The sequence below is a fragment of the Cavia porcellus genome, unplaced genomic scaffold (assembly GCF_034190915.1).
Source record: "Cavia porcellus strain 051 isolate PalLab524CR breed Dunkin Hartley unplaced genomic scaffold, mCavPor4.1 scaffold_30, whole genome shotgun sequence".
Classification (NCBI taxonomy): Eukaryota; Metazoa; Chordata; class Mammalia; order Rodentia; family Caviidae; genus Cavia; species Cavia porcellus.
Genome location: NW_026947513.1, coordinates 30973328 through 30997536, shown reverse-complemented (window position 1 = coordinate 30997536; position 24209 = coordinate 30973328). Strand labels below are relative to the sequence as shown.

At 40.4% G+C, this 24209-nt stretch overlaps 1 protein-coding gene and 1 pseudogene across 6 annotated transcripts in view; one reads left to right on the top strand and one right to left on the bottom strand.

The window, feature by feature from the left end:
- Nucleotides 1-24209, bottom strand: part of Kit (KIT proto-oncogene, receptor tyrosine kinase) — a 77739-nt gene that overhangs the window by 28757 nt on the left and 24773 nt on the right. For all 6 annotated transcript variants that reach the window (XM_063240703.1, XM_063240701.1, XM_063240704.1 and 3 more), the window contains exons 2-6: nucleotides 14118-14387; nucleotides 11217-11498; nucleotides 9601-9737; nucleotides 5261-5432; nucleotides 1293-1482 (exon numbers count right to left, since the gene is read on the bottom strand). In XM_063240703.1, coding sequence (XP_063096773.1) covers nucleotides 1293-1482; nucleotides 5261-5432; nucleotides 9601-9737; nucleotides 11217-11498; nucleotides 14118-14387 — 1051 coding nt within the window. The remainder of the gene's footprint in view (nucleotides 1-1292; nucleotides 1483-5260; nucleotides 5433-9600; nucleotides 9738-11216; nucleotides 11499-14117; nucleotides 14388-24209) is intronic.
- Nucleotides 20448-21574, top strand: LOC106028058 (luc7-like protein 3; annotated as a pseudogene).

Below are 24209 nucleotides of genomic sequence, written 5' to 3'. Positions count from 1 at the left end.
TCTGTCCTGCGCCTCTGAGCTGCACACGGGCCCCCATCTCCTTGCTACAAGGGGCGGCTATCATGCCTCACTTCACAATCTTCCCCTGACACCACCCATGCAAGTTTAGAGCCATTGGAAACCAGACAGCCTGACCCCTGTAGTCCAAGAGTGACCATGATGGACAGATATAAAAGGATCCGAGGTCACGTGACCCAGGGCCCTACTCGGTGCCCTTCCCTACCAAGTGTCTGGTCTCCTGTTCTGCATAAATTCTTTGCCTCAGAATTCTTATCTCAGCTTCTGCTTGTAAGAGACGCTTCCTACCTAATATACTTCCTGCCTGGACATCTTCACTCAAGATTACCCTGTCAACCTCCAATTTAACAAACTCTAAACTGGCCTCACCATCCTTCTCCGTCTTCTCCTTGTAGGATATGACCTCTTATCATCTAGCCCTTTAAGAGCATTTTTAGTTCTTACCTCCTCTGAACCCCTGGATCACCTGGACACCTCAAATTCCATTCTCTCCCCCACCTAATCCTTAGTCCTTGGCCCAGGATACCATCACTTCTCTCCTATAATCCTCTAGCAGTCAGACAGCTCCTGACCAGAAAAGTACGTGATCTCTCTCTCTCTCCAAGGACCTAATTCTTATCAGTAATTTGCTCTTGGTCAAATTACTTCACCCTTCTATACTTCAGTTTCTTCTCTCAAAAACAGGGAAATAAGAGTGTCTACACATAGGGTTTGTGAGCAGAGACATTACTGAGTAGAATGTGTAAGGGACTTAGAGCCATGCCTGACAGACACAAAAGCACGCAAATACTATCTTTTTATTACAATACTTTGAAGATCAAACGAGAACTCTGATGTAAAAGCTTTTGAGTTCACTGCCCAGCTCAAAGCTACTGTACTTAATGATTTTGTTTATTTTTTTCTCAGAGTTTTAAGAAACAAATAAAAAGTACCAGCTTACTTCTTTCTGTGCAGAGAGTTACTCATCTCACCCTCAATATACGACCACTGCTTTGGGTTATCCTCAGAATTCTAGGAAAAAACTGTCTCTCATTTTACAAATAAGAAAACTTAGGCAGAGACTTTCTTTGTGTGTGTGTGTGTGTGTGTGTGTGTGTGTGTGTATGCAAATATACTCTAGAAACACAGCAAAAGGGAATATATGGATGAGGACTCAAGTCTTCCTTTCTTACCTGGGGGTCTTCTCTTGCACGGAGGGGTGACAGATGTGAATCTGAGAAGGTCAATGACAAGAAGGACACAGGCATAAGCCCCAGGGCAAGGCCCATTCTTACCTGATGTTACTTTCATTCTTAGACTTGGGATAATCGTCCCATTTGTTGGTGGAGGTCCTGTTCATATATATCCACTGATGGTGTCCAGGTTTGGGGTATGCCTCATATTCAACAATCAAATCTATGTTTTCTCCATCATTTACAAATACAGTGGTGTTCATCATGGAGAAGATATTAATGAATCCTTTATCTAATTAAAATAAGACAGAAGCTGTTATCTACTACTATCCTAACCAAAAAAAAAATATACACATATATTATCCCGTTTGGAGTTAAAAGATGAGGGACTGAGACTGCCAGTACTAACTGGCAATAATAACAACTAAGAAAACCCTGACTGGCTATGTTACCGCCCATTTTGCTCGTGGAGACCCACTCTCCTAGTGTGAGTGATGGGCACTGGAAATACTGACTCTCCCATCTCTGAAGCATCATCAACTCTAAGGTCTTCTCAATCCACTATGCCTTAACATTACTAGGTTTAAATGTATTTGGGTTAAACAGCCCAGACTCAGACTCAGTAATAATTGTTTATGTGATTAGAAGGTGTCATAAGTGAAAGAGACATCCTACCTAATAAAGATATTCAAAGAATGTCATTTGATATATGAAGAAAAATATAAACCTTCTGATATCATTTATTACTGAAAACTTAAGACATTTTAACAATCAAACCATACTTTTAACCAAACCAGAGTTGACTCCTGTCTGACTTTTAAAGAGGGGATAGGTTTTGAGGCTTTTGGAAGTACCAGAGTAAAAAAGAAAAAAAAAATGCACAAAAGAGTCAACTACATAAACATTTCCACTTAGTAAAATTAAATAGTATAACAGGGGAAAAAGGACATTAGAATACAGAAGGAAAATTGTTTGGCTAAACTAGTAATTAAAATTATGATACTGAGTTTCACTTATTAAAAATAGCAAAACTAATTTAAAATAAATTCAAGAATCTTGCAAGTATGATAAAAGTAGCACACTGAATTACACACTGTAAAACTGGCAGTTCTTTTAGGAAAGCATTTAGCCATACAGTTTTTTTTATATTATCTATTTTTAAATCGAATCCTGTAATTTCCATTAGAGTGTTTTTAAAAATGGGGTGGATGGAGATGCGTACGGAAAAGTGACGTTTGTACTGTTTACAATTTTTTAACTAACAAAATAAAGAACTGGTTAAATAAATAATACAGAGATGGACACATAATAAAGAGCCTGAAACGGGGCACTAAAATAATTGCCAATATTATTTTTATGTCACTATTTTTAGTGTTTACAAATGCCAACAACTGTCCTAAGCATAATTTTATTTAATACATAATGTGTATCCTTCCAACAATATTGAAAAGTAAAGCTTTAACCTATTTTATAGACAAAGAGGTTATAGATTGAAAACTTCTAATTTGTAGATAGAGCTTATAAGCTCTAACTTATAGATGAAATAAATGGTTTGCATTTGGCTCAAAAGCTACATAGCAGAGACTAGCTTTCACTACAAGTCTGAGACGTCAGGGCTGGCCCCTTCCTACTGTAGCATTTCCTGAAGTCTATATATTTTAGGTGAGAGACAGTAAGAATATAAATAAAATCGTATGTATAATTAAACTCTTACATACAAAAATATAAGCAATGTACCAAAACTCTTAAAGATGGTTATATCAAATTAATGGGATTAGGAAAGAATCTTAACTTTATTTTTTTTCAAACTTTTAATATGAATTATAAAATTATCATTCATTAACAAACAAAATATATGGTTCAACTGTCTTTTTCCCATTGTGCCAATTAAAAAAGGATTTTTCAGGTGAGAATGAAAATCATCCAAATGAAAACTGGAGAAAGATGGAAACTCCCAAACCCGAACATGAATCATAAACAATATACTCTCTACCATTCATTAAGCCAATTAAGGTTAATTTTAAGGAATAAATGTTTCAACCTGCATGATACATAAAATTATTAGGTTCTCAAACTCAGACATTCATAGTACACAATGCAAAATACTCAGGTATTTCAAGTAACATTTTCAGTGAGATTATTTCTTTCACAATAGTCATATATAAATACTTAAGTCCTCCTGATTTTTTTAAACTCTCATTTGCTCAATACAGAATTATGTCTTATAATGGAACACAGCTTCAAATTCATAGCATGTAAAAATTATTAGAACTCTGGATGCTACAAGAAAGAATCAAAGAACTGCACTCAAGTTGTTGTAATATAAAATAGTTTTTCATATACTTCTGCATTAAGAAATTGGTGATATGTTAGCAAGCAATCAATGCAACCTCTTCACCTGCCAGTTTCATGAAATCTGCTGCCTCTTCTCCTTTGCACAGGTGGGAGTGATGAAACTGTGTTTCTCAGAAGAGAGGAATGCGGACAGAGCTAAAGCAGGGTACACTAGAAAGTCCCACTGGCAGAGCCCAGCACTCAAAACTCTGTCAGCTCCTAGCCCCTCTTGTCACAGCTACCAAAAAGGCTGTGTGGGATGATGCACGAAGTTAAAACTCAATCACCTTTTTACTGTCTACATATATCCCATCACAGCACACACATAACTCAGCTATAAATCGTTGTTTTAAAATTATCTGAAAACAAAACAACTCAGGGTGGTCCCCCATCCCTCTTTCCCCATTCTATGTTGTACCCAAACCCTATTCCTAGTCCCTAAATAATACTTTTCTCTTTGTCCCTTCCTGTTCCTGTTCCACCACACCTCACTTTCCAAACAATATAAAACTAGATTCAGATTTCACAGCCACAAGTCTTTCCAGTCACACATTTCTAATTCTTGGAAATTGATGAATGGATTTTTAAAATCCGATTACATACAACAATATGCTCAAAACATCCTTACTAATTGCTTTCTGGAGCTGAAGCTGATATATCAACATGCTCCCTAATCAACTTAGCAAATTAGTGCTCATGGCGTTTAATATTTTAAAAGCATAGCCTTCTATTCAAATTAATAAATGGTTCACAGTCACACTTAGGGACAGAGTAGTACTCTTTCTGTGTGGAGACTCTATAATTGCAAGTGAAACTTGAAATCTTTTCAAGTTCAGTCTGGTGAGATATTTTCCATTAGAACATGGCTTCAGAAACACCAAAACTTTATGAGATTATTGTGGGAAAAATCAGCGCTCTAACACTGCTACATAAATTATTGAAGAAGTTGGAGGAGGAGAAGAGAGATATGAACACATATTGGTAGTTCTAGTACTACTCATGATGGCAAATTTTTCATTACCTTGGAATATTTAATCAAAGCCAAGCACTAAGACTACAGCTGCATTAAAAAGACAGGAAAACAAACATTTAGTGGGATTTTCAGAGTAGGGAAGACAATAATAAACCAATTATGCATACCAGATATGATGGGGTCAGGGGTAGATGATTATGTTTTCATTGATGGTATATAAAATCCATGTCACAATGAGCCTCCTTCCTGAAGGTTTAGGCTACAATCTTTATGGTTGCAGAACAGGGTGAGGGAGAGGGGGACAAAAGGCACTAGATGCCCAGCTCACCCCGTACTAAAAATGCACAAGAGCCAACAAGTGACAAAGGCAGGAAAGCTCTAAACTAAACAATTCAGAGAAACATTTCAGGCCCTGGGCATTTGCGTTCTCTGACAAAGAAAGTCTACAGCCACTTCCAAGCTCAGATCTTTCATCAAGGACCAAAATTTCAGAAAAAGCTCAACTTATACTTGGCGTGATGGGTGGGTGGCACAGAGGAGGAGAGGTTTAACTTCAGTAACACGTTTCTGCTTTTCTCTGTTAAACCAGTACAAGGCGCTTTTGTATGCTAGTGTCATGATAATACTCATTCATTCATTCATTCATTCAGTGATAATAAAATTCTAAGAATCTGTTCTTAGAATTCCATTTGCATAAAAAGGAAACTGTCTAGTAATTTCTTTCACTTTTGCCAGTAATTTATACATTTCCATAGATATTTACCTACTACTTTCAAGGTTGTTGTGACATTTGCTGATCCAAAAGTATTATTGGCGTAACACATGAACACTCCAGAATCATTAACTCTTGTTGGGCTGATTGTCAATGTTTCTTGGCGCTCATAATTGAAGTCACCCCGATGCCAGCTATTACGTTTCACCTGGGCTTTAGTTAGCTGGTTTCAGAAGGAGGAGAAAAAAAAAATCAAAGATTACCATATAATTTATATTCAAGATCTTTCCTAAATTAAAAATAGCAGCAATTAACTTCTTCATATTAGCATTCATTATACATGACTTAAGTAGGAATAAAGCATCATGACAGGCTGTCATTGGAACCCTTCATATTACAGAATTATATTGAAAGATAGTCATTATCAGTGATTACAAAAAGACAGGAACACTAATTTCAACTTCTCTGCAGTATTAGATTTTAGAAGTAACTATATTAAAAAATTACACAATACTGACATTTTATGAGTCAGCATACTTTTATTAACATTTCCTCTTATTTATATCTTTCTGTTGTATATTCCAGTGATGAAAGAAAATACAGTGCTACTAACAATAATATTCATTTTATTAACATTTCTTATCTGCAGAAATGAAAACAGAATCAGACTTTATTCAAATAATTCATAAATTCATCACACCGCTCTTAGAAGGGAGTGCCAAGGTATATAAAACACGTAAGATCAAGCCCCAAAGTATTCGAGCAGTGGCTGATGAGAAAGGACTGTCAGGTTACCCTTGTGGTTTCCTCCCACTCATTATTTGTCCACAGACAAGACAGGAGATTGCTTGCATTTAAAATATTTTTAAAAAGTAATAATAACAAACCACAGCAGAAAAGATTAAAGAATTGAATGAAAATAGCTTTCTGCCTGTTCCAATTTTCTGCAATGTACATGCATTCCTATTATAACGGGAAAACAAAACAATTAAAAAATCAAAGCAAACAGGAGCTGTTACAGACATGAAATGAGACCAAGCACAATGACTTGGGCAGGCTACGGTGGCCCTAATTGGAGGGACTGGAAGCCAGTGTGGTAGTCACAACTTCCTTCTGTAGAGCAACTTGGTAGTGTAACACTCTGTTTATTTCAAGAAAACAATTTAAAAGACAAAACTCTAAGATGTCAACTGCAGTGAAAGCTTGAAATGACCTAAGTGTCTTATCAGGTAGAGATAACAACAAAAATTATGACTATGTGGCAAATAAATGTTAATGTTACATAAGAAGTGGGTGTGGAATGTATCTTAATACTACAACCGTGTGATAAAATATAAAAAAAATTACAAGCAGCATTTATAAAGACAGCAACTTGTGACCACTAAGCACCATGTGACAGCCCACATTGAGTTATGCTCTCAGTATGTTTAAAATGCCCAGATTTTGATGATTTGGTGTTAAAAAAACTAATGCAAAATACCTTATTAAAAGCTTTTATATTAAGTAGAGGATAAAGTAACATTTGGATACACTGGGTCAAGTAAGATATATCATTAAAACAAATTTTACCTTTTTTTTTTTTTGCTTTTTGTAATTGTGACTGGCAAATTGAAAATTACATGTGAGGTTCATTCACATTTTATTTTTGTTACACATTATTACTTTCTACAAAGCTGGGGCTATACCTATTTCTATTTTTTTACTAATGATATTACATTTTTGTAATTGTTTTGGTGGGGAGATTTCATGCAGGGCCTTGCACTTGTTAGGTGGGCACTTACCACTAAGCTACACCCGCAACGCAATTTCTAAAAAACATTTTACATCAAAATGAACATGAATAAATGTTGACTGCTGACCATGAATGAAAAGCAGAGAAACTTGCTTTGCTATAGCTGTGAACTTGTGGGCAGGTCGCACACCATTAGTCTTAGCTTTCGTCCTAGAAGGGTGTAAAGGAACAAGTGTGTCTTTCTAGGCCTTCCGGCAGGCTAAGGATTTGAAGCCACCCCTGAGCTGCCTGTTTAGTTGGCAGAAATCTGTCATTTTGCTGCATAACAAGATCAATAGCTAAAAAGAGGCAACAGCAAAGCCAAGTGACATTTTCTTCCTGGCCCTTCTGAGGTCATTGTTTTTCAGATGTCTCAAAAAGCAGTGACAACGATTAGACAACACACTAAATTCTAAAATGAACTATCTTCCCTCTGCCTCTTTCATGAGGCCAAGAGTCAACAGGGAGGTAAACAAATAGTTAGAGTGGTCAGTGCCAGACCAAATGGCTTGGTCCTAAGCAAAGCAATATCCAGAGCCAAACCAAAAGATCATAATTTAGGATACTGTCAAACTCAGAGTTAAAAGCAAGTAGACTACTAGACTTCAGAACCATTAGAAAAGCTAACCAAGATTAACAAATGTTGAATCAACTTCAAGGTTCTTTTTATACTTAAGTAACTACAATAACCCCAAAACTCACTTTCACCCTATATTTCATGATGAATTAACCTTATTCTAAATGATTGGGATCAAATGTTAGGATTTTTAAGATAATTTAATAGTGCTAACAGTATTCCAAATTAAGCCAAAAATATCAATAAAAAATTCATGGGTGAACGTTGGCCGAGAGCCAGGAGCCCCATCTGTGAGTCACACATCACATATTGTTTGCACGTGATTTGGTTTTCTTTAACCCTTGGCAGTGCACGCTGGGATTTCCCCAAAGAGCTCCCAACACTAAAGGTTTATCTACCAGCGCCAGTGGATTAATTGGGAATGGCATGCAGGGCTCCTGGGAAAAATGGTGCAGAACCAAACCGCCTGGGGCAATTTAATTTCTCATCTCAAAAAGACTAATTTTCAAGTAATACAGAGGCTCCAATGGACACACACAATCTAAATTGTTCTCTCATCTGAAATCACAGATTATAGAAAGCCAATTAATATGGTATTGTTTCCTGTAAAGTTAGCCAAAAATCCATATGGAAGCCATTATGTTTATTACATTATATGATATGAAAACTAAAACTTGTTTCCCTGGGCCACTGGTTTGAAAGAACAAGTCTCTGAGACAAACTATCTTCCCGATCAATGGCAGGCTTGATGTAGCGAGATATCATCCATCACGTCTCCATGAATATCACCACGATGTCTCTGCAGTATGCTAATAGACACAGCTGGTTGGTTTGCAAAGAATCTTTAAATAGGCATGAAATTGCCAATGGTGAAAACAGGGAATGAGGGAGACGAGGAAGAAGAGAAATTAGAGTACTTTTTTCTAATTTATATATATATTTGTAATGAAGAGAAACCAGTGTGACAACTAGCAAGTAGGTGACCAAGACTATCCAAAAAAGATTAAAATTTCACTCAATCAGAATCTTAAGGTGAAAATATTACAGACATTAAGAAAATTTTAAAATCCTATTGTTAATGTAAGTTTAGAGATAGAGAGGGGGGAAAAAACCCTTCAAATAAAACCAAAATAGGCACATGCCTGTAATCCCAGCACTCAGGAGGCTGAGGCAGGAGGATCACTGAGTTTGATGCCAGCCTAGACTACATAGTGATCAGGGCAAGCCTGAACTACAAGTGAGACCCTGTCTCAAAATAAATAAATAAGTAAATAAACCTACCTAACTGAAATTGACCTGGGATGCATCTCAGTTGCACAGTGCTTGTGTAGCATGTGTGAGCCCTGGGTTTAATCCCCAGCACTGCATGCAAACACACACAAGATATGGCTAACATGGTACTAACACACAGTAGTCATTGAATATGCATTTGTTAAATGAGATCGTAAACATGTCTAAATGTTTCAGCTTAAAGATAACTGTCTTATTAATCATAACTATAACAAACAGAAAATCATTAGTAACTTATTCTCAGGTAACCAGCTTCAAAGGAGGGAATCAGAGCCCTACCTTTCCTCAAAAACATCTCAAAAGATGAGGCTATTTTGGAGCGGGGGGAAGACCTTTCTTGTGCATGTCTGAGACTGTTTAGTCTTTGAAATTATGGGGAAGAAAAAGGCCACTCTTTCTACTATTTTAAGTCATCTGGCTTGAGCAGCACAATAGCTTTAACCCAAGCCATTTATTCACGCAGTTAACCATTCTTTTTCCTTAATGTCCCTAATAAAACCATTCAAAGAAACACATTAAGTAGTAACACGAGGCTACCATTCTCTACAATTTTCTCAGAATTTACAACATGACAGCTACCTGTCACTAATGTGGAAGTACGTAATGGGCAAGCGCATCGGAACTCTCCCAGACAACTTCAACTAGACAGACACACCAGTGGGCTCATGCCAGCACACGCTTTCACAGGAAGCCCTCACCGTCTCCCACACAGACACGATACATTAAGACAAACGAAAGAAGTAATCCACTCACCTGACTGTTCTCTTTTATCCACATTGCACCCACGGAACTAGACACATCTTTTATTGTGCATGTCACTGTAAATTCTTCCCCTTCCCTCAGAAGATAGCTGGGTTTAGACACAGACACAACTGGTATAGCTTTGATGGCTGGAATAAAGAGATGCAGAGCTTTAAGAATTGGCTCTATTACCACAGGAAATCTTAACTTGCCGTTTCCCCTTATGATGGTCACAGCTTACTCTGTCATCTTTTAAATAAAACACAAAATGTGGTACAAACCTACTTGTACTATTTGTACATCTGAAGACTTGTATGTATTTAATCCACAATTAAATCACATATCCTATACTGAGTGACGAGGCAGGTATGTCTACATGAAATCATACTGTTTCTGGGAAATACCTTTTTAAAACAGGAAGCCCTGGCATTGTGAAGCAGCTTTATGATTTCGTGGGATCTGACTTATACCTAATTATATTCTTTTAACCAAACAGGCACCTTTCTCACTTGTTACACGAATAGTACCTTGCTCTCTTCTGAAGATCCCAAGTCGGTTTTGTTTTGTTTTTAGTTTTTCTGACAAGACTTCACTATGTAGTTCAGACTGGCCTTGAACTCATTTTCGTAGCTGAGGTTGGCCTCGAACTTGCAGCAATCCTACTAACTCAGCCTCCTGAGTGCTGGGACTACATTTATGCACCACCATACCCAGCTAAAATCCCACGTTTTAAATAATCATGTTTTCCTTAATTTAAAGAAGCATACTTTTTCAAAAGTCTTAATAAAAATTCTACTCCAAATTTGAATGCCAAATGTTATCAAATTAGGTACTTTCAAAATCTAGATCATGTTCAGCTACTGAAATATTGTTTAATATGCCACAACAGTATCCAGGCCCACTGTCACTTGTTACTCTCCTTTTTGATTCTCAACTAGTTTGAGAAGGCATCAAGATTAATGGGCTAGGGGGCTGGGGATTTAGCTCAGCAGCATAAGCGCCTGCCTTGCAAGCAGGCAGTCGTGAGTTCGACCCCCGGTACCCATAAAAAGGAAAAAGACAAAAAAAAATTAATTGGCTAAAGAGAAAAGCCAATTCACATGTCAATACCAAGTTAAAGAATGAGTTAGTAATCCCAGAGACTTAAGAGGCTAAAGCATGAGGATCACAAGTTTCAGCCTCAACAATTTGGAAACTCTGTCTCAAAGACCAAGGGCTGGGAGTGTAGCTCAGTGGCATCTGCTTCGCACATACAAAGACCCGGGTTCCGTCCCCAATAGTGTGGGAGAGAGGGTGGCTCACTTATAGGTTAATTGTTTCAAAAATCAAGTGTGATTAAAGCTTCCTTCCCATTGGGTTCCTCACTGTGCAAACACACGATGCAACCATGTAATGTGAGACGACCCAAGTCAGTGGGTTTATGACCACCCCACGATGGTCTAAATGCGGGTACACAGCCACCTGAAAGTCACTGACCACCACCTGGGTTTGGGAAGCAGCCATCTCTATCTGGCAGTCTGAAGAGCTCAAGAGCCTGGGCCCTGCTTACCTACACGAAGGCTGACCAGTAAGGAGACAGAAAATATCTAGATGAACAGTCTCTGATGCCCAGAAGGAAGGGACCATACCTGCCCTCACTTTCAGGATGAATCTGTCCGACTGTATCAACTTGCCCTTCTGATAGGCAGTGCAGCGTAGACAGAGTCGATGATAGGCACGCTGCACGTTTCTGATGGTGATGCCAGCCTTGGGGTCGGGCACAAACGTGAGGTCTTCGGGGAGAGGCTTCCCATCGCACTCCTTGAGGGAATAATTGGTCACCTCTGGGTCCGTCAGAGGACAGCGGACCAGCGTGTCATTGTCTTCTTTCCCATACAAGGGAAGACCAATAAGGAAAAGTCTGGCAGGATCTATAAACACAGTAAAAATCCGTGGTTTAAATGACTGGTCACAAGCATTTTTAACCAGTTTAAAATGCTGCCCTTTGGGACAGTCAAATCTGTGCAAACAAGAGAAAAAAATGTATCCAGACAGTACTAACAAGTAAGAGTTAACACTTACTAAACACCTCCATGTGTCAGTGACTAAGGTTAGACCCCTACATACATCCTATCTTATTTAATTTTCACAATGTCTCTGTAGTATAGGTTGAGTAGCCTTTTTCAGAAAGGTTTCATATCAGACATTTCAGATTTTGGAATATTTGCATAGACTTTACCAGTTGAGTATCCCTAATCTGAAATCCACAACCCAAAACTTACGTCATGGTGTAGTTGACAATGTTTCAGATTTCAGAGCATTTTGGATTTCAGATTTCTGGATTTGGTATGGTTCAACTTATAACATCCTCACCACATTATGGATAAAGGAACAAATCTCAAAGCAGTGACACTCCTCAGGTGACATACCCTGGAAAATGCTGTGCAGGCCTCAAATTCAAATCTGAATGATTCGAAAGCTTGAACTCTTATCTGAGAATACTTTAGTTCAATAGTCCCCCCCCCCCAGACCCACACACAAAAGGAGCAGCATCCATGAGTGAGCCAGTCTGATGATTCCAGCTGAGGGCACTGGAGGGTTTCACGGTCTCTAACCCCTCTGTGCGGGACCTTTCCCCAGAGCTGCCAGGATCTAGACTGGTTCAGCTCCTGAAGGGACTCTCAACAATTCTGAGCAGGCTTGGCAGTGCAAGTAACATGTCAATCTCCCTCTATTCACATTCCTGCAGAGAAATACACAACATCAGGAAAAGATAATCTCAAGTGCGCAAGACGAGCTGCAAGTCTCCGAAACACCACGGCAGACACCGTGCTCCCCAAACCAGGACTCTTCTGAGTGCAAAGGACAGTTGGATCATTACACCATGACATCAGACCTTGCCAGGAATGGCCCAGCAAATGGGGATGAGCCACACAAAGACAAGCCTATGTATTTCATGGGCACAGTTTGCTGCCACCCGCTCCCTGTGACTGGTAACACAGATGAACGGGGGGGGGGGGGGGGTCCACTGATTGCATTCAAAAATCTGTTTTCAAATTGTCCTTTCCATATGGAAATCAGGTGTCCTAACAAAGTCAAATTTGACATCCTTAAGATACACCTACATTTTATCAATTAATTTTTAAAACAATGACAGAAGTGAAGTATATACCTGTCAGCCTTACTAATTTCCCTGTGAAGAACTTACAATATGATCGTCAAATTATGATTTGAAGCAAGAGTTGCTTACTGTTCAGGCTGCTCATCCTGAGTCATCAGAGTCTATCTCTTACAACAATGGCCTGCTTTCTTCCATGGCTGTGACACAGATTACTTCAGAATCTGAATGTCTTAACGGTAATAATTATGAGTAGACCAAAGTTATATAGCAGTGTGTGCACTCCGTGAACCAGCTGGCTAATTCTGCAATTTTCCTCAGGTATTCCGTTTGCCACCCATCCTAATACGCAGAAGGATTATTTCATTACACCCAGAAATTACAGCACCCAGGCTGCTTCAATAATGATGGAACTGTAGCCCAAAGCGAAGCTATGGCTTATCTGTGTGTCCTTCTTCTCAGTCACCACTTAGGAAAGGACAACTGATAACTTAGGAGTACAGGAGATGTCCTGGCTATCCTCAGGGTCAGCTTATTAACCCCTGATACTGTGAGCTAGAACTTGCATTGTTCTCTCTCTTACAGTTTCCTAAGGCAGAGCGGTGCAGGTCACCTTACCCAAAGACTGCAAGTGAAGAAACATCCAGTACTCATCCATACTACCATGGATAAGGCTTCTCACCTCAGGCCCCTCTTTAATGACAGCCCCAGGCCTGGAACACCCAGGACTTTTATTTCTTCTCCTGTAACTTGGATTTGTCTTTTAAACTTCCAGTAGTTTAGGTTTTAGTCAACCAAAGGACACAGCCCTATCCAGCAAGATAGTAAAAGCACAAACAGATGAGTCACTAAATATGTCAAAGGAAATGAATAGAAAGCCAGCGTACTGTTTCTTTTGTTTTTAAGAGATCACCTTTTTTTTTAAAAGGAAATCAACTCTACAAATAACCTGTGGCAGACAGCAAAGGCCTAGCTGATCAAGATGGTTTGTTTCTGTTTTTCCATTTTACTCCCTAAGAGTGGGCCAAATCTTTTGAAGTGCTGGTCTATTGAGATTTTACAGGACTTTGGCTCCCTGAAGTGTTTTCACTAAGTGAGAATATCTAGAATCTCAAAGCATTAAGATGCCTCTATCCCAAAGGGCATAATTTATTCTCAGGTTTTACTCAGAGCACTTGGACAAACAGACTAAACATACTGTAATCTCGTTAGGAAGAACATCATAGCCTTGCACACCTCCAGCTGTGGTCACACTCACAGCCACTATGCTTCAAAAGCTGGTGGAAACCAATGAAGAAATACTTCACATTTAGGCTTTCTCAACTCAGCCCCCAAAATTTTAACCTAAGGCTTAGTCATCTAATGTCATTCAAAATTAAGAACCAGACACCAAGTCCTCTAAAGCATAGCATCACAGGAAGCAGGCATTTACCTCTAACAAATACATAGATGGAGCTGCTTAAGCCGTCTTTGTTGATGCACGTGTACCTGCCCGTGTGGCTAGCCTCGGCCTTTTCTCTGACCCACTCACTGTCCTTGTTCTCGCTCGTGTGATCCAGGCTCTTGAAAGTCCATCTGACAAAGGCTGGATCCGTGCATGTCAGCCTGATCTGGTCACCAGCGTTGACTATTAACTCTGATTGTGCAGGCACGATGGATGGGGGAGACAGTTCCCCTGGACTCACAGATGGTTGAGAAGAGCCTGCCAAGAAAAATAAGAATCGTGTTGAGTTTGATCTCCTTCCTTGGCAAAATGAAGCATTTCTTCCAATACTGAGTTCCATCTTCTATGCACTCTACAATAAAAATAGGATGAAGCAGCCTTGCTATTTATGGCTGGAGAGGGAATTATATCTAAAGTTCATCTAGAAAAAAAAAATTTTTGCAACCCTTAGTTAATACTCAGGGTCATGGTTTGGTATGCAAGCTGGAACTTGCTGGATAGCACGGCCTTCATAGGGTTAAACATACAAATAGGTCAGCTTTCCATTATGATTATGGGCCACTGTCATGGTGCTGACACGCTGACAACTTAAAAACGAACTCTCATGCTGTGGAAGCAGGAAAAAAAACTATCAGCCAATCACTCTTTTAGCAACAGTGTACATGGCATGACATCTCAGGGTTTTCTTCAAGCTTTATGAATTCACTTATTTCCACCTAATTCTCTTTATGATACAATGTTCATCAAAGGAGAACTACTCACAAATCTCTAAGCAATTAAGACAGAAAACAATCATCCCCTTAATATGATCAAATCATGAGTTACTTGATGGCATATGCTCGCTTTCAAACTCAACAATCTAATGCCTAGATAAGCTTCTTGAATAAGAAACCAGTGTATCTAATTAATAAAGACACACATTGTAGATGCTGAGTATAAAACTTGAACCTTTGAAAGTTTACAGAACAAAGCATTTATTCATGCAGATACAAGCATGCATCCGTGTATTTGAATATCTGCAAAAGCACTGTGCTAGGTGCAAGGGAAAGTACATGCAGGTGACACATGATCATTACACACTTCAGAGCTTCAAAAACAAACTACTTAGAATAACTGAATTAACAAACTCCTCTAGAATAATGGAATTAGAGCTGTAAATTTAAACTGAATGAAAAGAAGTGTTCTGCACCTTGACCATAACAGGAGACAAAGCAGAAGGAGGAGGTGGCTCGAGGAGAAGGCTGGCACTGAGCTGGGCATGTGAGGCCTTCTGAGCTAAAAGAACCAGCATGGTTGGCAGCCAGGGCTCCTTGAGGAGGCTAGGAGAGGTAGGATGGAATGGAAACAGATTGTCCAGAGCTTTGCACATCTGGGTGTGATACCTGCAATGTACCAGAGGCCATGCAGACTCAACACATGCTCCCATCCAAGAAAAGGCATGGGCATGCACCACTCTGCAAGCAAGGTGATAAATTAAAGAGTATGATGACACTGTCATAAAAAGAACCTGCTAAGGGCTATAAGTTTTAGTGGAATAAAAAACCCAGAAGGCTGACTCACAGATGATTTGGTGAAGGGGCAGAAGAAAAGGTTCCTGGGGGAGAAAGCACAGGGCAACAGCACAACAGAATTCCTGAGAGGCTTTCAATTGCTTCCATAGGATTATCCAGAAAATGGGTTGACATGGTGGCACATCCGTGTAATCCCAATGTTCAGGAGGCTGAGGCCGAAGAACAGTGTGAATTTGAGGCCAGCCTGACTACACAGTGAGCTCAAGACCAGCATAAACTATACAGGTAGGCCTGATATCAAAAAATTAAATTAAATTAAAAATACAGAAAAAGTAAAAAAAAGGGTTCATGTGTATGGGACTTGTGGCCCCTTCTACACACCTACACCAGCCTGGAGAAAGACTGACTTGAGTTCTTAGGCATAGCAAAAGCCATTTAAGCCAAGTGAAAAAAGGCACAGATGGGGCAAAGAGCATGGGTATAAAAACTGCAAGAATAAGCCTCACGCTGGCCATGACAAGTTCAGGATAGCAGAGGCTGAGGACACAGTGTGACCCAAAAAGGACTGGGACAGGGCGGCACAGCCCTGATAGCACCTGGTATGGGCTAGATGAACGGACTTAGTGGATTGCTTTCGACCTGAAACTCAGATGGTCATAGCACAGGGATGAGTTTGAAGTTTAAAAGAAAAAGAAATGACCGAATCATTGAAGAAAAAAAAGCAAGCACCAACTTCAAAGGGCTCTAGGTTGTACTAGTGAAGAGCAATCAGGAAAAGAATCACAAGAGAATTTATAAAGAGGACCATTAAAAGGAGGGAGGGAGCCAAGGAAGACCAGACATCAGAAAGCTGCAGACAAGGGGACGGTCCCGAGGTAGGTGCCAGAACAAGTGCCCTCCCCGACACAGGGACCGCTGGGAATCCAAGAGCACAGTTCAGGGGCGTGAAAATTTCTTTTTGCTCCAGAGTTAAAGGTTCCAAGTGCAGACCTCTCCTTGGATGCCGATAGCACTGGAAGAAAGAAAAAAATGTGTTGCCAAACAAAGCTGAAAGATAAGAAAACAGAACTGCCCACATGAGAGAGGTTAGAAGGAAGGGACAGGGTCCACCCAAAAGTGCTTAACAGAAGGTTGGCATTGTTTCCTGCACAAGAGTACAGAGATGACCAGTCTCATTTCCTGTTTATTATCCAAATACTTCACACCTAGAGGCACTGATATAGCCCCATTGTGTCAAGCAAAGTACACCTGAGACAAAGAGACTCCCAAGCAGCCTTGATTTGCTGAAAATAATAAGGTCAGTTATAATCATTAAATGTTATTAAGTAGCAACGAGGTGAGAAGTGCTGTAAGGTGAAACAATCTGTGTCCACCAGGCTTTGCATCTAAGTGGAGCAGCCAGAATCAGGACACACAGCGGCTAGGATTATTCCCAGAGCTGTATAGAGCAGTAAATGTTGAAAACAGAATCAGCGACCAATCAAGATGCTACTACTGCATTCCCATTATCCAGCCCTCTTTACAAAGCAGCGGTTCAAACTGAGTCTGCTCCTAATATTGTTCATAAATTTGATCCAAAGTTCTCAAAGGACTTATATTGCAATATATTTCAATCATTCAGTTTTCTCATGAGTTGATCTTATGATGTACGTGGGACATACACAGGTAAAGCACTTTAGCAGACTAAGTATGTGTGGTTCTTGAATTAAGACTGTCTAGATTTGCATCCTGGCTGTGCCCCTTACTAATTCTGGGCCAAGTGACTACTCAGTTCTGAACTAGGTTCTCCCTGTAAAAAGTGGGGGTGGCAGCAGCCCCTGCTTTATAAGGCTTCTGTGCAAAGCACTAGAACTTGCTTGGATACACAGTGAATATATAACACATACTACACAACTTACGCTAGAAACAGAACCTCTTATCGGCCCCACAAATCAGCTTGGACTCCCCACTTCCTGTTTCTGCGAAGGGCTCCCAGGTTGGCTCACACGCTCCTGGGCCACTTCTTCCCACAACAGCAAACCCTGGCCATCTTTCCTAGGGAGCCTGCACTGCATGCCCCAGGTTCCTTTCCTCCTGCTGCCTTACCCAGACAAGCCTGCCCATCTCAGAGGGAGAGAATAACCCACCTCAAGCACTTCCCTGCAGCCCACCTCCTAACCTGAGATCCATAACCTCAGAGCTCTTTACCACTCTGGGCCAGCATCAAAGCGTATAACGGTTGCAGCAGTGTCAGCAGCAAACACTGGCCTTGTGGATGGCTTGAAAAGCACTTCATGGGATTCCTTGACAGCTGTTTTCCTCAGACCCAGCCCTCCCTCTCCTGGCCTAACCAGCTAAGAGTCCTGAGAGCATGCTTCACCCCTGCCTGCCATGGCCGAGGCACACGTTCTCCACCAGTCCCCTTCCTGTCACAGGACAGCACGGCGGGAACCCTCCAGGTCATGACGACCAGCCCTCCCTCCCTAAATCGTTCCAGCATGTCAACCACACCACCTACTACCATCCTGACGCTCAACAGTAGACCTAGTTCATCCAGTTTAGTTCATCCTAGTTCATCATCTAGTTCACCTCATTTTATTTGGTAATAAAATAATTACCACCAGGAGCATGCAAGGTTTTAGTTTCAAAACTGTTAAGTTCAAACTTCAAACTTATACTATAAAATAAAAATAGTTTTATTAGGATGGGACTCTGTGTAATGTGTATTCCCTTGTTTCCAAATTATCTCAAATGTTGTTATAAAGTTCTTGCAATTAGGATAAATGTGGCAATTAATCAAAGGGAGGAGACAGGTTGATTGATTGGTTCGCATTAAAGGGATAACTTTCAAAAGGTAAATTAACTGATATTTGAAACTGCTGTGAAATACATTAAGAAATGGATCTTGCCACACATGGTGGTACATGCCTATAATCCAAGCACACAGGAGGCTGAGGCAGGAGGATTGTTATAAATTTGAGGCCAGCCTAGACTATACAGTGAATTCAAGGCCAGCCTGAACTACATTGTAAGACCCTGTCTCAGACATCTTCCCATCAGAGGAAGAGGAAGAAGAAAGGAGCAGGAGGAGGAAGAATTGTATCTGATGCACAGTAAGGCCCCAATAAATGTTTGTTGAATTGTATTTTACCTACCTTAAGAGTTGTGTTAGTAAATGTATTCTCTTAATTACAGTTAGCCACATTTGTTTAAAAGTTGTTTTCAGTCATGCATGATGGTGCACGCCTATAATCCCAGCACTCTGGGAAACTGAGGCAGAAGGATCAGAAGCTAGAGCCAAACCTGGTCAATTTAGTGAATTAGCAAGTCCTTGTCTTAAGTTTTTTAAAAATCCCAGAATATAGCTCGGTAGGCCCTGGGGGCTCAATCTCCAATACAAAAAAGCCCAGTTATTTTTGTTCCCCAAATGTATGTTAACAGAAAACTACATGACAAGACCCCACACACAGCCACTATAGGGACAGATTCCTGTAATGAACACTTGACTAGGAAATCCAGGAATATTCAGCAAGTACTTATCTTGGTGCTCTGCTAAGGTGTTGAACTTCCAAGACAGTCCCTCCTCACCAAGAACAGAGAGAGAGTCCTTCAACAAAGGGAAGTACTAATGAACACTCAATGATATAGACTTTAAAAAGCAATGTCTAAGGCCAGGGGTTTAGCTCAGTGGCACAAGCACCTGCTTGGCAAGCACGAGTCCTGAGTTCGATCTCTAGTACCAAAAAAAAAAAAAGGAATATCCACATGTCTGTTGCTCACAGATTCTTCAGGCACTTGCAGGATCTATTATTTGTATAAAATTAAACTATACTCAAGAATTCAAGAGACTCAGACAAATACTTGGGTACGAATAGTCATAGCAGCACTACTGACAATACCCAGAAAGTGTCTATAAACCCAGATATCCGACAACAGAGAAATGGGTGAGTCAAAGATGATCACCACGTGCAATGCAGTACTACAGAGACACTGATACACACTGCAGCACAGAATAATCTAGCAACTATTGTGCTAAGTCAAGCAAGCCAGACAAGAACATTGACTGGTCCTGTGTACAGGTATCTAGAAGAGGGTTAATTCACAGATGCAAAATAGAATTGATCTAACTGGGGCTGAACGGCAGAGAGTTAGTGCTTAATGGGTGGCATTTCTGTTTGGGATGGTGAAAAATTCCAAAAATGGATAGTAGTGACAATTGTGCATAAATATACTTAATTCAGTATTGTACATTCTATCACAAATCACTGTCTTTGCTAAATAGGGTCTTGCTAGATCAGGTTGATGTTGAACTCACTATGTAGCCCAGGCTGGCACTGAACTCATGATGATCCTTCTGACTCAACCTCCCAGGTACTGGGATTACAGCGCCATAAATCTTTTAAACTCAACAATTTTTCAAGGCCTAAAGCCTGCAACCCTCCCCAATTGCCCTGACTCTTTCACAACTGAGTGGTCCCAGCTCCAGAGAAGCCTCTGTGACTCCTCCAGAGATGTTTTAAATCACATTAAAACATTATGTGTGGAGTCCGGGCTGGCCAGGAGGCCCCGCCTCTGGGCAAGCAGCCCCGCCCCCAGAGCCCCACGGGCCTGGGCGTGTCCAGAGCCGCACGGCATGCTGGGAAGCCGGCGCACGGTGGCCATTTTGTCTTGTCAGCTCATCTGTGGAGAAGGCTCTTAGGTCTGAGGGAGGGCTGAAGGGGTGGGTGACTGTGTCACAGGGGTTTGCGTTGGCGGGACTGAAACCTCACCCCAGATGAGAAGCGCAGCAAGGGGCTGCGGGACTACAGCAGCGTCCCTGTGAAAAATTCATGATGAAGATTTAAGAAGACAATATGAAAAGAGTTCCTCTTTTATGAAAGTTGGCTATGAGAAAGATTTTTTTTGCAATACTTACAGTTTACTTGCAGAACACAGAATCAGACAGGGCCATGCTTGGCATTATCTCAAAACCAGCAGTCCTCTGGGGCAACTGGCACAACAGGCAAAAATGAGGAAAAAATTAAGGTTGTAACAGATAAAACGGATGTGCTCCTGCGTTAGGATTTGAAGGAAAGGTAGAAGACAACCAGAGAATGATGAAATCAGTTGAACAACTAACAGAAAAAAGAGAATTGCTTAGATCCACAAACTCAACTATTGAAAGTTTCATTGTCCAAGAAAAACAAATGGAAGTTTGTGAAGTGTGTGAAGCCTTATTGGTAGTAGGAGATGCCCAGTCCTGGGTAGATGATCATTTGATGGGAAAACAATATGTGGGCTATGCCAAAATCAGAGCTACTGTAGAATTAAAAGAAAAAGAACTGAAGAAACTCATCAGGATGAGCATCTAAAAAATGAGAAGCAAGAAAGAGAAAAAAAATGGGAGAGAAAGCAAAAGAAAAAAAGACGAAGAGGAGCAGAGAGAAACAACGAACTTGTGATAAAGAAGTTGTTCATGAAGTAGACACTCAAGCCGAGCGTCTAACTGGAAATACAGCAGGTCTCAAGACCACAGAAAACCACTACCTAGGGAAAGAAGGTGAAGCAGAAGTAGAAATCAGCAGAGAAGCAGAAGCTATGTCAGGTCACAAAGAAAACATAGATCTCGAAGTTGGGATTGAAGAAGGTCAAAAGCAGGGAGCAAAAGCTGGGACAGAGAACAAGATCGAATCCTAGGAGAAAGCAGAAAAGAGGAGATGATCTGAGGATTAAAAAAGCAAAAGTAGTGGGAAGTCCAGGAATTGAGAAAACAGTGAAGACACAAACTCTGAATGGAACCTAAGTGATACTAAGAATCAGGTCCACGGAAGCAGTGAAGACATTAAATCTGCAGGTGACACTCAGTCCAGTTAAAACTGATCTAATAAGACCTTAGATCAGATAGAGGACTACTGTTTGAAAATTTGAAGTATACTGAAAACAGCAGATCAACATTAAAACGAGGTAAAAGAAAGTTATAGGGGCACTGAAAAATTATAAAGCTCAAATAGCTATGTTTTGTTTTTTAATTAAAAATTAATTCAGAACTGGTGTCACCTACCAGGTTTCAGAACATGTGTTAATAAGTATATATGCTCTGAAAACTTAGATCCTGTATCATATTTTTTAAAGACTTTATAAGAAATACTACCTAAACATGTGGCTTACTCAGTGTTTTAATTGTAAGTTTCCATTCCTGGACTTTGCTAACAGGATTAAATGTTAGTATTCTTCAGACTAAATGGGATTCCATTTTTACAATTCTGCTAAATTTAGCTTTTGGGTTTAGAAGTGAAAATAAACTATCTCCTGTTACAGAAATAAATAAATAAAACATTATTTGTATAACCTGTGATTATTTTTAGTTGTCCCATATAGTTGTGCTTGAGGGCACAAACCACATCTTCCTTCCACATCACCTTATACCAAGCAGGCACTGATAAAATTTCTAACTTAGAATGGAAGGAGCTGGAAGCTCTCAGTCTCAAACTTCAAGACCAAGGAAGGATATGAGCCACATCTTTCCTCTTGTACTCATACCAGGTTTTATTTCCAAACCTGTTAATACAAGTTGAGTTTGATACATTACACATAAATAGCATGTAGAAAGTATACGCTATGCAAATCGACAAAAATGAGTGTGGGGGGAGCTAAGGACTGACTAAGGCTAAATGGTTGACATCACCATAAAATTCTACATAGAACCCAATGTGAGTGAAACATTAGAAGGCTTGGTGGGGAGGGCTCTATGTAACAAAATTCTAGAGAAATTTAGTACTTGGCTGTTCCTGAAGGCTGCCCTTAAGAAAACTGAAACTATAAACTACAGATCTTGCACTCCTGGTGTAGCACTCTTGGTGTGGCACATGGCCAGAATGGCAGCTTGGAACTCTCCTGATGGCTTTCAATCAACCAAAAGCAAAAAATAATAATAATTTTTAAAAATTCTTTAGCTCTCTATCTCTATGCCTGGTGTCTATTCTTCTGTTTTTCAAACAAAATTCCATACTCGAGACATGGCCAACAGTATAGCTCGGCAGCACAGTGCCTGCCTGGCAAACATGAGGTCCTGAGTTCAATTCCTAGTACCAATAAATAAATAAATCAAGACATATTTGTATTTCTTTTGCAGTGTGTCAATGTAACAGAGTAGTCAAGAGTCCAGCCTGCTGTTCTGAGCTGAGGGAGCTGTGCAGGGCATCCTACTGCCTGAGAACGGGGTGCCCCATCTGCTGCAGTGGTGGTGGGCCCATGGTAACAATCACAGCCAGATCACTGCTCCCTGCATGAGGAAATAAAAGGCCTGGACTTAAAACTGGTGTGAAAACAAAGAAGTCATTTCAAAACCTGCCCTCCTTTGAATGCAAATATAAGGAACCAGGTAAAATAATGGCAGAGAGAGCGAGAGGCTGAGCCTGATTTTGGGGAAGTAGAGCAACGCAACTTCAGCAAAGCCCGAACTTCTAAGCTGCAGTTCAGCTACTCTGCACCTCACGTACTGTTTAACCACAACTCATAATAAAAAAGCTAACGACTTGGATGGCACATTGTTGCTGACATACTTTTCTATCCCCATAGGAACACAGTGGATAAAAACCAAGATGGAAGAATCTTAGCGATTGCCCACAACACCCTGGAGGGTTTAAAAAACAAAGAGATGATACTGGAAATAGAATAAAACAGGGAGGAGGAGTAAGAGCTCAGGGAAAGGCACACACTGCGCTTGTCCGGCTGGCAGGGAGGCTGGAGGGCATCACAAGTCACCCACACATGCAGCCATCCACACTCCACCATGGACAGCACAGCACATACCACCCTCAGGGTCAAAATCTTCTGTCATTGCATACCTGCCACAGCAGTAAAACCAAGTGCCTGTAAGATAAGCACATAGTCCATGCAGGAAAACAATGAAAATCAAACAAAAAGTGGACAAACATGACAGAGGAAGCAAACATAAAGCTGTCCAGAAAGCCTCTGGAAGGCTGGAAGGGGTGGGGGTGCCCAAGGAAAGGAGATGAGGTCTTGCTCAGCAGGTCCACGGTGATTGGGCAAAAGCTAGTCCTAGGAGAACCCTCCCCCATCATCACCCTCCAAACAGTGTGCTCTCAAAATCCAAAGCAAGCTCTGTGTCTGTCTCTGAGTGCCAGGAATACAGCAGGAGCTCATTAAGTACACTTTGAAGGGATGACAGCATACAGTCAATGAACAGCTGCAGACAGGAGAAGGATGGAGAGAATGGGGTCACCACCCTGCACAGCACTGCTCCCCCAATCTAGGCAATCTGCTTATGAACTTGACTTAATAATGTCAGTTTCACTTGGCAGCAAACAATCTCAAATACTGTTTTACATCATTTTACTTATTATAAAACATGACATAAAATCAAATGCACTTTTGGGGGCAGAAAGTATGCACTTTCAAGGAAATCAAATCCAACTACAGACATCCAAACTCCAAGGACCTCTGACCTTTCAAAGTGGATTTATGGGCCAGTGTGAGAAAACCCCTAAAAGGCTTCACACAGGGACTCATCACTCTGTTTCCAAAGGATGTTCTGTCTAAGAGAGTTCAAGTGTATCTTTAATCCAGTAATACAGAAATGAAAGTACTT